This window comes from Podarcis erhardii (genome assembly GCF_964252035.2).
Source record: "Podarcis erhardii genome assembly, chromosome: 10".
In the NCBI taxonomy this organism is placed as follows: domain Eukaryota; kingdom Metazoa; phylum Chordata; class Lepidosauria; order Squamata; family Lacertidae; genus Podarcis; species Podarcis erhardii.
In genome coordinates, this window is record NC_138500.1 from 1,599,082 (window position 1) to 1,615,644 (window position 16,563).

The 16,563-nt window shown below is 44.4% G+C and overlaps 1 protein-coding gene and 2 long non-coding RNA genes across 4 annotated transcripts in view; 1 reads left to right on the forward strand and 2 right to left on the reverse strand.

Annotated features, from left to right (window-relative positions):
* Window positions 1–16,563, reverse strand: part of LOC309352055 — a 266,510-nt gene that overhangs the window by 184,107 nt on the left and 65,840 nt on the right. The window lies entirely within an intron of this gene.
* LOC309351893 (uncharacterized protein) lies at window positions 1,102–10,661 on the forward strand. 2 transcript variants are annotated; one of them, XM_081880067.1, is made up of 4 exons: window positions 1,102–1,273; window positions 2,365–2,536; window positions 3,970–4,108; window positions 8,602–10,661. In XM_081880067.1, the coding sequence occupies exon 4, from the start codon at window positions 8,725–8,727 to the stop codon at window positions 10,117–10,119; it is 1,395 nt and encodes a 464-aa protein (XP_081736193.1). In that variant the 5' UTR covers window positions 1,102–1,273; window positions 2,365–2,536; window positions 3,970–4,108; window positions 8,602–8,724; the 3' UTR covers window positions 10,120–10,661. The 2 variants fall into 2 exon arrangements, with proteins under 2 accessions (XP_081736193.1, XP_081736192.1); XM_081880066.1 differs by lacking the exon at window positions 2,365–2,536 and having other exon boundaries at window positions 1,107–1,273.
* On the reverse strand, window positions 11,568–15,490 carry LOC309352049. Its single transcript, XR_014161061.1, has 2 exons — window positions 14,513–15,490; window positions 11,568–13,764 (listed from the first exon to the last, which is right to left on the reverse strand). It is a non-coding gene; the product is annotated as an uncharacterized lncRNA (long non-coding RNA).

A 16,563-nucleotide genomic window follows, 5' to 3' on the forward strand; every position in this document is an offset into this window, starting at 1 on the left:
ACGAATCTACGGCTCTTAACCACTACCCCACACTGGCTCTCGACAAGACACTCAGGTTACCACCACAACTCCTCCCTCAACCCCTCCTCTTTGTGATGTGTCAATGATGTAGTCATGATGTAGTCTTCGGGGTGTAGCATGGGGGGTTAAAGGTAAAGGTACCCCTGCCTGTACAGGCCAGTCTTGACAGACTCTAGGGTTGTGCACTCATCTCATTCTAGAGGCCGGGAGCCAGCGCTGTCCGAAGACACTTCCGAGTCACATGGCTAGTGTGACGAAGCTGCTCTGGCGAGCCAGCGCAGCACACGGAAACGCCGTTATCTTCCCGCTAGTAAGCGGTCCCTATTTATCTACTTGCACCCGGGGGTGCTTTCGAACTGCTAGGTTGGCAGGCGCTGGGACCGAGCATCGAGAGCGCACCCCGCCGCGGGGATTCGAACCACCAACCATGCGATCGGCAAGTCCTAGTTGCTGAGGTTTTACCCACAGCGCCACCTGCGTCCCATAAAGCATGGGGGATTAGGAGCTAATAAAAGTTGGGGTCTTCTTTTGTTCGGGGCTTCCATCTTGTTCCACCTGGTGGCAGGTGGGAGTCCTGTGGCGACAGTCTTGAATCAAGACCAAGCCGACTGGCTGCTCTTTTGCTCTCCTCTTCCTGGCTGGTCTTCCTGGCTGTTGTGCCTGGAGGGGGCCTGTGTCCAGGGTCCTTGTCCTGGCCCGAGTCAGAGGCTGGGGTGGGGAGCTGGGATTTGGGGGGAGTCGTTTAACTGTCCCCCTCCATTCCTGGTTAGGACAGCACCAAGACCTAAAACACGGAGGGATCTAGGCTCGTGGGGTGGGGAGGATCTTGCAGTTGTGGGGGGGAGACCCCTCTTTGCAGCTGGATCTCCGGGATCAGCCCCTCCCCCGCTCTCCTGATCCAGAAGGAAAAGGGGAGGGGGAAAACCTTCCCCCCCATTCTTTCCCTCCCCTCCCTGCACATCCTCCTCTCACTCCGCCCCCACAACCCCAATTCCCGCCCCCCATACGTTGCACCCCTTCCTCCTCCTCTTCCTCCTCCTCCTCCAATCCGGCTTTGCTCCAGGAATGTGGGGGGTGAGCCCCCCTCCCACCCTGCCTTCTTCTCCCGGAAGTGGAGCTTTCACTCCGGATTGCTGCTCTGCCCCATAACTCTAGGGGGGGGGCGCTTTCGGAAAGGGGAGGGCGGAGGAACGGGACCCCCCCCCCCGCGTGGATGTTGCAGGAAAGGAGAATCGGGAGCGAGGACAAAGAGGTAAAGGGGTCACGGGGGGGGGAGAGGGGAGAAAAGGACCCAGAGACCCCCTCCAGCTCCCCCAAGCGCCTTCCGTGGGGCCGGGATCCCGGCACGCATGCTGCCAAGGGGGCTTTCCTTGGCAGGGGAGGACGTGGGGCGCCCACCCACGAGGACTCCTTAGCAGTGGCGTAGCGTGGGGGGTGCAGGGGGGGGCCTGCCGCACCGGGCGCAACCTCTGGGGGTTAGGGAAATCCACGGGTTAGGGGGCGCAAATCCACGGGTTAGGGGGCGCAAATCCACGGGTTAGGGGGCGCAAATCCATGGGTTAGGGGGCGCAAATTACTTGCCTTGCCCCGGGTGCTGATAACCCACGCTAAGCCACTGCTCCTTAGGGCGCGGAGAATCGGGCCAGGAAAGGGTTTAGGGGTGCGGGAGGCGCCTGGATAGAGACCCCCCTGTCGCTCCCGTTGGGGGGCCCCTAGGATGGAGAGATGGGGCGCGCAGGGCGAGGGGCCAGTCGCGCCGGAGTGCAGGGGAAGCTGGGGGAGAGAGGGAGGGGGGAGGATGGGGAGCATCCCTGAAGGGCAGCACTGGGCGGAGGGAGGAAGACCAGTCTTTGGGGAGACATCTCCATCATGAGGCCCACGATGAATCTCCGGAGGGGCCGCCTTGGCTTCTCCCTCCCGCCCAGGAATCGACCCCCCCTTCAAGGCAACCACAGAGGGATCAATGGAAAGTGGGGGTCCTGTCCCCCCACCCCTTCCTTCCTGCAAGCTTCTTCCTCTTCCCACCCCATAATCCCCTGCCCTGTCCAGACACAGCGCTTCTGCCCAGTCCAACCACTGGTCCCCTGGAGAGGAGAGGAAAGAGGAAGAGGGGAGGGGGGAGGCCTTCTCAGAAGCGGCTCTTGGTTTCCCCAATCCCACCCAGGAAGCAGCCAGAAACCTTCTCGTCTCTCTCAGGCTTCCATCTTTATTGTCTTTTCCACTGAGGGTGAGGATAATGTACACCTGTCATCAGAAACAGGGGTGCAGAGTTCATGGAATGGCTCTCAGGATTGATATGGAAGTTGCACATAAAAACATTTCTGTTCCTCTTATTCTTTGTAGACAATGTCAGAGTGACTGACAAGCTGAGATACAACCCATCAGCATCCCATGACAGCGACTGCATGAATCCTCCCAGTCAAAGGACCCATTTTCATGATAGACAGTGCCTGGGGCTGGAGGCTCTACACACCGGGTGTGCCCCTGCAGGTCAAGACTGCCAGTATTAGCACAGGTGAGGTGTGTGACCTCCCCAAATTTACAGACTGTGTGTGAATGAGAGTTTGTGGGTGGGATTATAATTTATGGCAACCCTGTGATTTTCTCCGCCCATAACTTTTCGTGAGCTGATATTGCAGTACGAATGCCAAAATAACTACAAAAAATCACAAGATGATAATAATAGTGCAGTGGTACCTCGGGTTAAGAACTGAATTCGTTCTGCAGCTCTGTTCTTAATCTGAAACTGTTCTTAACCTGAAGCACCACTTTAGCTAATGGGGTCTCCTGCTGCCGCCACACTATTTCTGTTCTCATCCTGAAGCAAAGTTCTTAACCCAAGGTATTATTTCTTGGTTAGCAGACTCTGTAACCTGAAGCGCCTGTAACCTGAGGTTCCACTGTAGAAGTTCTAGTATTAGTATTTTCTCCCAGCCGCTCCGGGCAGCTTACAGTACATATAGGTAAAGGTAAAGGGACCCATGACCATTAGGTCCAGTTGTGGCCGACTCCGGGGTTGCGGCGCTCATCTCGCTTCACTGGCCAAGGGAGCCGGCGTACAGCTTCCAGGTCATGTGGCGAGCATGACTAAGCCGCTTCTCGCGAACCAGAGCAGCGCACGGAAACGCCGTTTACCTTCCCGCCGGAGAGGAACCTATTTATCTACTTGCTCTTTGATGTGCTTTCGAACTGCTAGGCTGGCAGGAGCAGGGACCGAGCAATGGGAGCTCACCCCGTCGCGGGGATTCGAACAGCCAACCTTTTGATCAGTAAGTCCTAGGCTCTGTGGTTTAACCCACAACGACACCCAGCTGTCTTCTAAATGTCAGATGGTTGCCTGTTTCCTAGCCCTCTGAAGGGATGGCATTCCATGGGGCAGGAGGCCCTCTGCCTGGTTCCCTGGAACTTCACTTCTAACAGCAAGGGAACCAGCAGAAGACCCTCGGAGGCGGACCTCCCTGTCCAGACTGAGCAATGGGGATGAAGATGCTCCTTCAGGTCCACAGGGCCAAGGCTGAGGAGGGCTTTAGGTTGCAGATCTTGCTCCTCCATAATGATCGATGTATAGTTAACAGAGTAGGAAAAAACACTCAGAGGCAGAAAAAAAAATCAGCTGAGAAATTTATTACTGAAGACAGATAAGCATGACAGGACCCAAAAAATAGCAAAAACTTAATTTACAGTAAAACCCTGACTTAGCAAACCAAAACAGCACTCAAGTAAGCAACAGCCAAGCAGAGTAGAGTAATATCAGAATATGAAGTGGGAGCAGGCGCATTTCAATACTGTAATTTATATATAATTCAGTGTCAGAGTAACCCTGGGACTAGATAACAAGCCTCCAGGTGGACGTGCCCCATCTGCCCTTCACTCTCCTCTTCCGCACGGGCAGAATCTGCCTTCTGGACTGTGGGATTCACGGTTGTTCTCCTCCTCTCCATCCACCAGGGCTTGACTTCAGGTGCAGCAGAATTCTCCAGCCCCCCAAGGATTTGAGACCCATCAGCTTTCCTCACCTGGTTTAGCCGGCCGGTTGAAGCCATTGCTTGAACCCCTGTTGCATGCTGACAGCTTCTGGAAGCCACAGGTGAGAGCTGAGTGCAGGGTGGGGACCAAGGGTGGGAAAATGACCCCAGAAGATGCAGGACATGTCCCCCACCCAAGGAACTACTGCTCCCCAACACCCCATGACATCTAGATGCAGGTAGGTAGCCGTGTTGGTCTGACGCAGTTGAAATAAAAAATTAAAAAATAGTCCAGTAGCACCTTAGAGACCAACTAAGATTGTCCTGAGTATAAGCTTTGGTGTGCATGCACACTTCTTCAGATACACTGAAACAGATGTCACCAAACCCTTGTATATCGTGGGAGGGTGGGGTGGGGTTTTTCTCAGAAGGTACTCCTACTACCATCTCCTACTGCCCTTCACTATATGAGGAAGTGTGCATGCACACGAAAGCTTAGACCTAGAACAAACTTAGTTGGTCCCTAAGGTGCTACTGGACTGTGTCAGACCAACACGGCTATCTACGATTAAGTACAGTTATGTCCTGCTTTTCCGTGTCACTTTAGGATAGTCAGAAGACGGGCTCGAGATCAGGCAGCACATCATCATTATAAAGAACGATTGGGGTGGGTGTTTCCGTCTGGGATTCCCATGTGCCAGCTGCTTTCCTTCTGCTTCTCCTGCTCTCTCCATGCAATGTGAGGCATGTAGACAGAGGTCCATCTCCAAGAACAGGAGCTTCCCTGAGCACCCATTCAGCTGACCCCAAGCACCAAGCCTTGTCACTAGTTCTCTGACTGACCCAGACAACAGTCCCTGGAAGAGATGAAGGCCTGGGTCTCCCAAAATGGTCCACATGGACCTCCTGAGGTCAGTGGGACTGTGCAGGTGATTCATGAAGATCTAGAGGTGGAAACGGGGGCAAACACTTGATTTGAAAGGCAGTCTTAGAGTAAAAATTCTTGCTAAATGTAGTTTTTATCAGTCTCTTTATCTCTTCATAAATCATGTTCCAAAATCTTTGTATCTCTAGACAGGACCACCACATATGGTAGTATGTTCCTATCTGTTCCTTACATCGCCAGCACTTGTTATTATTTGATTTATTTATTTTTGCAAGTTTTACAGGGGTCAGGTACCACCTATAGCACATTTTCATGAGATTTTCCCTTATAAGGAAACAAGCCGTGAATTTTATATTTTTAGTCCATATTTCGTTCCAAATATTGGGTTTGATCGTATGTCGCAGGTCCCTCTCCCATTTTACTGTAATTTCTTTGATATCTTCCTCCTTTCTTTGCCAATTCAAAAGTAGTTTGTACATTTTAGAAAGTGTCTTTTGATTATTATATAAAATATCCCTCTCCAGATAGGATATTTTTTTGTCAAATCTTTTGGTTCTTTTATCCTTTTCAAGGGCGGCTTTTAATTGATAATACTCCAGCCAGGTTATTCCCTTCTGTTTCAATTCACTTAGGCCCTTTATTTTCGGATCACTACTTGTTTCCTCTACTAAATCCTTATATGTTAGCCAATCGCTGTTCATATTCATCCTGTGAACTGACATAGATTCCATTGGTGACAGCCACCATGGTGTTTTGGTTACTACTGATTTTTTACTCCTCTCCCATACTTCATATAATGCCCTTCTCACAATGTGATTTAAAAATCCTTTGCGGGATTTAACCTTGTCATAGCCTATGTAGCCATGCCACCCGTACACAATATCCCATCCCTCCAGATCTAGGACTTCCGTGTTTTTAATTAATATCCAGTTCTTAATCCATGTCCAACACACTGCCTCAAAGTACAGTTTAAGGTCAGGGACCGCGAAGCCTCCTTTTTCCTTCAACTCTTCAACTTTTCCTTTCCTCTCAACTTTAGTAGCTTAAATTTTATGCGTGGTTTTTCCCCTTGCCAAATAAACTTGGCAAGGTCTTTCTGCCAATCCTTAAAACACTTTACGCCTCTAATTATAGGTATTGTTTGGAACATAAAAATCATCTTTGGCAATACCATCATTTTAACTGTGGATATTCTCCCCCACAGGGATAAATTCAATTTTCCCCAAGTCTCTAATTCTTTTTTTTATTTCCTTCCACTTCTTCTCATAATTGTCCTTATATAAGTTTATATTCTTATTGGTGATCCAAACCCCCAAATAATTTACCTTATTGGCTACCTTTAAACCTGTTGTATTTTCCGGTTCCTCTTGTTCCAACGTACGTAAATTTTCCGTTAATAATTTGGATTTACCTTTATTCAGTTTGAACCCAGAGACTTTCCCAAATTCTTCCAGTTGTGCACGCGTTTTTTGGATACTTTCCACTGGATTTTCAGTGGTTATGATTACATCATCGGCAAAGGCTTAAATTTTGTAGTATCGAGTTCCTAGGTTAATTCCTCTTATATTTTTATCCTTTCTTATTGCTATTAAAAGTGGTTCCGAGGTGGCAATAAAAACAAGTGGGGAGAGAGGGCACCCCTGTCTTGGCCCCCTTTCGATGCTGAACTCTTCGGTGATCTGGTTATTTATTAGCAATTTTGCTTTTTGGTTATCATATATCGCCCTAATTCCATTAATTATTTTCTCCAGACCTTTGAAAGTTTCCAATAGAAAATTCCATGATACTCTATCAAAAGCTTTTTCTGCATCAACCAATAACATGGCCATCTTTTTTACTTGGTTTCATTTCCACATATTCCAACAGGTCAATTATTATTCTTGTATTGTCTTTTATATGTCTATCCGGTAAAAAGCCCGCCTGGTCTCTGCTGATTATTTGTTTAGAGTCTTTTTTAATCTATTAGCCATCACCCCAGCATAGATTTTATAGTCTGTATTCAACAGGGAGATTGGTCTATAATTTTTCATGTCTGTCAACTCCACTCCCTGTTTTGGGATTAGAGTGATGAGTGCTTCTTTCCATGATTGTGGTATATCTTTCCCTCCCAGTATATTATTCATTATTCTTTGTAATATAGGGAGGATTACTTCTTCCAGGTTCTCATAGTACATTAATGTGATTCCGTCAAGACCTGGCGATTTGCCACTCTTCATATTTTTTTATTACTTGTGCCATTTCATCTATTTCTATATTGGAGTTTAGGGCCTCAACTTCTTCTTTTTCAATTCTTGGTAATTTATTTTGTTGTAAATACTCTTCCATTTTATTGACCTCTAAATGTTCTTGTTTATATAAATCTTTATAAAAGTTTAAGAATTTTATTTTTATTTTTACTGGGTCTGTTGTTTCCTCTCCTTGGTCCAAAATTTTATTTATAACTTTTTTTGTTTGCTTTTCCTTTATCATCCATGCTAACAACATACCGGGCTTATTGGCGGACTCAAAATACCTATGTTTTCCCCATTTAATTTTATTTTCTACTTCCTTATTTAATATACTAGAGATATGGGATTGCAATATCTTTATTTTTTGTAATATTTCATGACTTTTTGGATTTTTGATCAACTCTTTTTCATTAATTCTTATCTGGTTATTTAGCTATTGGATATTATTGTCTTTTATCTTCTTCAGCTTAGCCATTTGTTGTATTCCAAGACCCCTCATGTACGCTTTACTAAACTACATTTATGTCTGCATTTTGTTTGCCATTTATCTCGAAAAATTCCGCTAACTTGATTTTTGCTTGCGTCACTCATTGGTCGTCTCTCCATATAATTTTTACTAGGAATGGTTTCAGATAACATTCCCAAAAACAAAACTAGGCTATTTATGTACGCAACGTCAGCAGCAAGGGTTGTAGTGGCAAAACACTGGAAAGATAAAAATATTCCCACTAAAGAGGAATGGGTAGTCAAATTGTGCGAGTACTTGGAGCTCGCAAAGCTGACAGATGCAATAAGAGATAAACCTTTAAAAATGGTGAAATGGGAATATTTAAATAATTATGTAGGGGACAAGGGCTCAACAAGAAAGACCTGGCTGTGTTTAGAATGATACCACATAGAGAAATGCTCCCTGATACCAAGAGGAGGGATTCCTTTGGAATGCAGTTAGAGGAATTGATAAGAATAATGATCTGTTGTGAGCTTGACGGAAGTGTACAATAGATGAGCTTTCCTGCTTAGGCTCATTTTTCTTTTTCTCTTTTTCTTTTTCTCTTTTTCTTTTTTCTTTTATCTTTCCCATAGTTGCTTATGTTCTGTGTCATGTACCTCAATATTTTTTGTAGACTTTTTCATTTTTTTTCATTACTATTAAGGAATTTTCCTTTGTAATTTTGGTTGTCTATATTTCTAAGTACCTGTTTACATGTACCTATTTAAAGCAAAATAAAAGTTTTTTAAAAAAGAGAAGAAGAAAAAGAAAGAAAGGCAGTCCCACAGGACAACAGTATTCCAAGATCATGCTGTGTTATTAAAGATGATTGAGGATTATGAAAGGTTCCTGATGCATTACTACCATGTGACATCATACCATTTTCATTTCCTAAAAATTGGGAACATGGGTAGGACATGGGAGAATGTAGGAGATGTTGAAATAAGAGAAGGTGCTAATGGAGGTTGATGTGTCCTTTTTTCTGTGTTCTCTTTCCTAAAACCCAAACAGGATTTCCTTTCTGCCCACTCTGAAAAAGGTGATGGAGAAGACAGAATTGCAGGGGACAGGGCACCGTTCGTTTCATTAGGAATAGCCATTAAAATGTGTGAAATGTGGAATATGCTTCACTGAATGAGCACACATAGTTTACATCAACGAACACAAAAAGGAAAGAACCCATTTAAAGGTATGGAGTGCGGAAAGAGCTTCTCTTTCAATGCAAAACTTAGAACACACCAGCGGACTCACACAGAGAGAAAGCGTTATAAGTGCAGGGAGTGTGGGAAGAACTTCAGTCAGAGTGGAAACCTTAAATTGCACAAACGGACTCACACCGGAGAGAAACCATTTGACTGTATCGAGTGTGGAAAGAGCTTTAGTGAAAATGGAAAACTTAGAACACATGAACGGACTCACACAGGGGAGAAACCATTTAAATGTATTGAGTGTGGAAAGAGCTTTAGTGTAAATGGAAGCCTTAGGAGACATCAACGGACTCACACAGGGGAGAAACCATTTAAATGTATTGAGTGTGGAAAGAGCTTTAGTGTAAATGGAAGCCTTAGGAACCATCAACGGACTCACACAGGGGAGAAACCATTTAAATGTATTGAGTGTGGAAAGAGCTTTAGTGATAATGGAAGCCTTAGGAAACATCAACGGACTCACACAGGGGAGAAACCATTTAAATGTATTGAGTGTGGAAAGAGCTTTACTGATAATAGAACCCTTAGAATACATCAACGGACTCACACAGGGGAGAAACCATTTAAATGTATCGAGTGTGGAAAGAGCTTTAGGAACAGAGGATATCTTAGAACACATCAACGGACTCACACAGGGGAGAAACCATATACATGTATTGTGTGTGGAAAGAGCTTTAGTAACAATGCAACCCTTAGAATACATCAACGGACTCACACAGGGGAGAAACCATATGAATGTATGGAGTGTGGAAAGAGCTTCAGTCAGCGTGGACACCTTAGAACACATCAACGGACTCACACAGGGGAGAAACCATATAAATGTATCGAGTGTGGAAAGAGCTTTAGTGATAGTGGAAGCCTTAGGTATCATCAACGGACTCACACAGGGGAGAAACCATATAAATGTATTGAGTGTGGAAAGAGCTTTAGTAACAGTGGATATCTTAGACTACATCAACGGACTCACACAGGGGAGAAACCATATAAATGTATCGAGTGTGGAAAGAGCTTTAGGAACAGAGGATATCTTAGAACACATCAACGGACTCACACAGGGGAGAAACCATATACATGTATTGTGTGTGGAAAGAGCTTTAGTCAGAGTGGACACCTCAATATACATCAACGGACTCACACAGGGGAGAAACCATATAAATGTATCGAGTGTGGAAAGAGCTTTAGTAACAATGCAACCCTTAGAATACATCAACGGACTCACACAGGGGAGAAACCATTTAAATGTATGGAGTGTGGCATGGACTTCAGTCAGAATGGAAATCTTAGAAAACATCAGCAGACACACAGGGGAGAAACCATGTAAATGCATGGACTGTGGAAGGAGCTTCAGTCAGAGTGGAACCCTTGATTTATGTCAACAAACTCACACAAAAGACAAACCATATAAATATCAGGAAAGTAGATAGAGGTTCACTCTTAGTGGAAGTTCAAAATCAACATACTCATGGTCAGGAAGAACCTTAAGAGTTGAAGCCCTTCAAACCATCAACAAACTCAGCGAGGAGAAGCAGAACTCAGAGAGGAGAAGCTCCCGTTGCTCGGTCCCAGCTCCTGCCAACCTAGCAGTTTGAAAGCACGTGAAGTGCAAATAGATAAATAGGTACCTCTCTGGCGGGAAGGTAAACGGCGTTTCCGTGCGCTGCTCTGGCTCGCCAGAAGCGGCTTAGTCATGCTGGCCACATGACCCGGAAGCTGTAGGCCGGCTCCCTCGGCCAATAGAGCGAGATGAGCGCTGCAACCCCAGAGTCGTCCGCGACTGGACCTAATTCTCAGGGGTCCCTTTACCTTTATTTAAGGAACATCTAGGGACTCTCACATGGGAGAACCCATTTAGATGTATGGAGTGAAAGTACCTTTGGTTTTTGCTCCAAACTCTGTCATTCTCCCACCGCATGATCTCCCAGCACTGCTTCTTCACCAGAACCTCATCACTGCCTCTTGCGGGTCATGAAGAAAACTTGAAATAATGAAATTGAATGGGAGATTTCCCCCCCCCCCAGCCTAATTTCAAGAGGGGGAAGGAGGGGCTGCAGGGACCAGGGAAGTCTCCTGGGGGGCCCATCTTCACTCATGAAGCCCATGGGGCACCCCCGGAGCCCCTGCTTATTCTAGGGTTTGGGAAAGAGAATATTTTTCCATAGTCCCAGAAGTTTTTATTCACTCATTCTACTCGGGAGTTTTCCTACCAGAGGATCACAATGTTGTGGCTGCTGTTGTTGTCATGGACTGGCTGGTGAGTGGGGGGAGGCACTGCAGGAGTATGCCTGCAGGAGAGAGCGAAGAGAGTTAGAATACTGCTGCTCTGACCCTGGAACGGGCTGCTAGTAGGACTGATGTCTTTTGGAATGTCCATTGACAGCCTTTAGAACGTTCACTGACAGCTAGCTAAGTAAGAAAAATACATTGTTTCTTCAGTCTCCGGCTGTTTCTAAAAAGGAGTAAATAGGAACAGAAAACTGAAACTAACTTTGGATTGTAGGACTAACACTGGTTAAGAACGTGAAATATTTAGGGGTTAACATGACTGCCAAAAATGTGAATCTATTTAAGGATAATTATGAAAAATGTTGGATTGAAGTGAAAAAGGATTTAGAAATATGGACAAATTTGAAGTTATCATTGTTAGGCCGAATTGCTGTGATAAAAATGAATGTGCTGCCAAGGATGTTGTTTTTGTTTCAAACATTACAAATTTTGGATAAGATGGATTGTTTCAAGAAGTGGCAGAAAGATATTTCCAGATTTGTTTGGCAGGGCAAGAAGCCTCAAATAAAATTTAAGATATTAACTGATGCTAAAGAAAGAGGAGGATTTGCCCTGCCAGACTTCAAACTTTATTATGAATCAGCGGCTTTTTGATGGCTGAGAGAATGGCTGCTTCTTGAAAACACTGACGTGTTGGATCTAGAAGGTTTCAATAATGCATTTGGTTGGCATGCATATTTGTGGTATGATAAGATAAAAGTACATAAAGCGTTTAAAAATCATTGTTAGAAAAGCATTGTTTAATGTTTGGATAAGATATAAAGATTTGTTAGAAAAGAAAACCCCAAGATGGTTGTCACCAATGGAAGCGAAGGCACAGAAAAAACTCAATATGGAGGCCAAATGGCCGAAATATTGGGAAATTCTGGATCAAGATGGAGACAGAATAAAATTGCAGAGCTTTGAAAAATTAAAAAATAAAGTGCGAGATTGGCTCCATTATTATCAAATAATGGAGGCATACAATTTGGACAAAAAAGTTGGTTTCCAGGTGGAAAAATCAAAATTGGAAACAGAATTGTTAGATTCAAAAATTAAGAATTTGTCAAGAATGTATAACTTGCTGTTGAAATGGAACACTCAGGATGAAACGGTGAAATCAGCTATGATTAAATGGGCACAAGATGTTGGACATAACATAATGATGGCCGACTGGGAACAGTTATGGACCACAGGTATGAAATTTACGGCATGTAATGCCCTAAGAGAGAATATTATGAAAATGATATACTGGTGGTACATGACACCAGTCAAGCTTGCAAAAATATACCATTTGCCCGACAATAAATGTTGGAAATGTAACGAGACTGAAGGCACATTCTTTCACCTTTGGTGGACATGCCCAAGGATTAAGACATTCTGGGAGATGATTTATAACGAAATGAAAAAGGTATTTAAATATACCTTTCTGAAAAAACCAGAGGCTTTTCTCCTGGGCATGGTTGGCCAATTGGTGCCAAAGAAGGATAGAACTTTCTTTATGTATGCAACAACAGCAGCAAGGATACTCATCGCAAAATATTGGAAAACACAAGATTTACCCACCCGGGAAGAATGGCAGATGAAGTTGATGGACTATATGGAACTGGCGGAAATGACTGGCAGAATCTGAGATCAGGGAGAAGAGTTGGTGGAAGAAGATTGGGAAAAGTTTAAAGACTATTTACAGAAATACTGTAAAATTAATGAATGTTAGAAAAATGTTGTAATGAAGTTATATGGCTTTAATAGAAACGTTATAAGGAATTAAGTATAAATAGATTAATAGAGTATTAAAGGAAAAAATAAGGTTAGAATGAGTTAAGATAATTCTAGGATAGAAACCAGAGGAAGATGGAAAGGAATTGCTGAAATAATTAACAGAAGTGGAATACAAAAAGGGAGGTGTGAGGAAGTCATGGGAATAAGTGAATGAAAGATAATGAAATTGTTTGATTTATTTTATTGTTTTTGTTTTGTTTTGTTAGTTTAATGTATTGTATTGTATTGTCTTTTTAGTGTTTAAATTGTTGGAAAAGTAATAAATATTATTTTAAAAAAAACGGAGGAGAGGAGGGTGCCTGGAGACCCAGAGGAGGCCGGCTGCTGAAGCATCCAGGGAGACCCCCTCCCTCCTGCTGCGACCAGCACATGCCTTTGCGTCTGGCGGTTAGAACTCTTAGAATGTGGGGGTCCCATTTTTCAACCAAAACAAAAACAAAAACCCGCTAGCCTTTTCCCAGGTCTTTCCTGACCCGACAGTCGTTCGTCTTCTCTACAAAGTCCTTCTCCCTCCCTTTACTTACCATGGGGTCCCAGCAACCTTTTCTGCCTCTTACACGCTAGGGAAAAGAGTCCCTTTCCATTGGACGCCTGGCAGCCCAGTGCCAAATCTGGCTGCTCCAGAGAGAACGGAAAGGAACTGTAAACACCCTTGCGCTCTGACGTGCACCAGTCACTTCCTCCCGGATCCTGGTGCTGCCGGTGCAGCTGCATTTACGAGAAAAAGAGAGATTGGAAACCGAGCCCAAGTCCCTCGCTATCCAAAGTGGCCAGTGGGACCAGCCTTGGGGCGTCTTCCTTGGGAAAAAGGAAAAGTTTCAGATCTCAGGTTCCCCGACAGGGAATGAGAGCTTTGATTGGCGTTCTCCCCTTGCAGTTAATTGCCTCTCTAATTGCAGAACCCCAGTTCTCCCATTCTCCCCTCCCCCTCCTAGCGACCTCTTGCCAGGAAGGCTGGGAGTGAAGACCGTAAGCAAAAGAGACAGCCAAGGATGAGAATCTGGGTTGCTGGGTGTTTCAGAGAATCCCGCCCACAATCTTCTCCATTCCTGGACTCACATCCGCATGCGCTGCTCTTGGCCACCCCGGGGTCTTTTGCTAGATTAATTTATGGCTGGCCAGGGGCTGAAAATAAACTACCAAAAAACTAAATTACTGACAAAAAAACCACACAATGGAAGGGGGGGGGAGAACGTCAAGAAAAAACAGGTCTGGAAACTAAATATAAGGTTAAATACTTAGGAATTTGGGTTTCAAATAAAAGTATAAATGCGTATGAGGATAATTATAGTAAAGTATGGAAAGAATTTTTTTAAAAAAATATGGAAACCTGGACCAAACTCCATCTCTCACTCTGGGGAAGAGTCTCAGTTGTGAAAATGAATATCCTCCCCAAAATGATTTTCTTATTCCAAACAAGGCCCATTTTAGGAGAAATGAATTGTTTTAAGGAGTGGAAAAGGGAAATGTCTAGATTTATAAGGAGTGGAAAGAAACCGAGAATTAAACACCAGTTATTAACAGATCAAAAGGAGAGAGGAGGTTTTGCATTGCCAGATTTGGAATTCTATCATGCGGCGGCAGGATTGGTTTGGATAAAAGACTGGATTACACTAAAATATATGGACCTATTAGACTTGGAAGGCCATGAGAATCGGTCTGGATGGCACGCTTCTTTAATGTACGAAAAAGTGAAGGTCCACAGGGGATTTTTGAGCCATGTGATAAGAAAATCGTGATATAAAATGTGGAAGAAATATAAAGGACTACTTGAGCCAAAAATACCCTTGTGGACATCACCAAGAGAAGCCATATACGCATGTCAGAATATTTACAACTAGCAAAACTGACAGGAAGAGTTAGAGGAGTATTGAACCAGAAAATATTTGGAGAAGGGAGAATATTTAAGGATTATAAAAGAACATATTGTACCAACCACACCATATTAGCAGAACTTGAGTGATACTTGTAAACACAACAAATACTGTTTGTGGAGTAGACCGGAACAATATTAAAGAATATAAAACTGTGTTGGAAACACAATGGCAGTATAAACAGTACAATGAGAATGATTGGAAAACTCGTTTTGTCAGAAGTCTTTTTTATTTAATTAGGAAGATTAAATTTTTTTATGCACATAAATCTCCTTTTTCTTCTTTGTTTTTCTGTATTTTCTTCTTTCCTTTTTTCTTAATTTTTTCTTAATTTTCTTGTTTGCAATATGAGATTCCAAATTCTTTGTATATGTGTGTAATTTAAATCAATAATAATTATTTCAAAAAATAAATCAATTTGTGGCCGGCCTGATCAAGCGTTGCTTCCTCTGGTTAGCCCCGCTGGAAATCCACTTCTTTCCAGACCCTGGGGTCACTAGAGGACTGGTGGCTCCTCCTGGCAAATGGCCTGGTGCGCGCTGGATCACCGGTCCTTCTTTGCCCCCCCCCCGAATCTGGGCAACCGAAGGTCCCATCTGGGGTGCCATCTGTTGTAAACAAAAGCTGCCCTTCTTCCCTCATGGGGGACACAAGAGTATTGCTTCTCAGTATTCTCTGGTGTGCTCCCCTCACACGCAGAAAAGGAGGAGGACCCAGAACAAAGGTGTGCCTGTCTTTATATAGAGATTTTAAATTCCCTGCCCTGGAGCTCCAGACCACCCCTCCATACATCATACATACATCACAGAAGGGGCGTAACCCCAGACCACCCCCCACATACATCATACCTACATCACAGAAAAGGTGGTCTACAACAGAAATTTGAATGTTGTCATTTTTCCTGTCTGCCAGGTTATCTGATAATGGTTATCTGATAAATGTTAGAATATTTACAACTAGCAAAACTGATGGGAAGAGTTAGTGTTGTGTTGAACCAGAAAATATTTGGAGAATGGAGAATATCTGAGGATTATAGAAGATCATATTGTACCAACCACACCATATTAGCAGAACTTGAGTGATACTTGTAAACACAACAAATGCTGTTTGTGAAGTAGACTGGAACAATATTAAAGAATATAAAACTGGGGGGGGGGGGAGAGAACAACGGCAGTATAAACAGTACCATGAGAATAATAATAATAATAATAATAATTTATTATTTGTACCCCGCCCATCTGGCTGGGTTTCCCCAGCCACTCTGGGCGGCTTCCAACAGAGATAAAAAATACACTAAAATGTCACATATTAAAAACTTCCCTGAACAGGGCTGCCTTCAGATGTCTTCTGAATGTCAGGTAGTTGTCCATCGCCTTGACATCCGATGGGAGGGCATTCCACAGGGCGGGCGCCACCACCGAGAAGGCCCTCTGCCTGGTTCCCTGCAACTTGGCCTCTCGCAGTGAGGGAACCGCCAGAAGGCCCTCGGAGCTGGACCTCAGTGTCCGGGCAGAACGATGGGGGAGGAGACGCTCCTTCAGATATACTGGACCGAGGCCATTTAGGGCTTTAAAGGTCAGCACCAACACTTTGAATTGTGCTCGGAAACGTACTGGGAGCCAATGTAGGTCTTTCAAGACCGGTGTTATATGGTCTCGGCGGCCGCTCCCAGTCACCAGTCTAGCTGCCGCATTCTGTATTAGTTGTAGTTTCCGGGTCACCTTCAAAGGTAGCCCCACGTAGAGCGCATTGCAGTAGTCCAAGCGGGAGATAACCAGAGCATGTACCACTCTGGCGAGACAGTCCGCAGGCAGATAGGGTCTCAGCCTACGTACCAGATGGAGCTG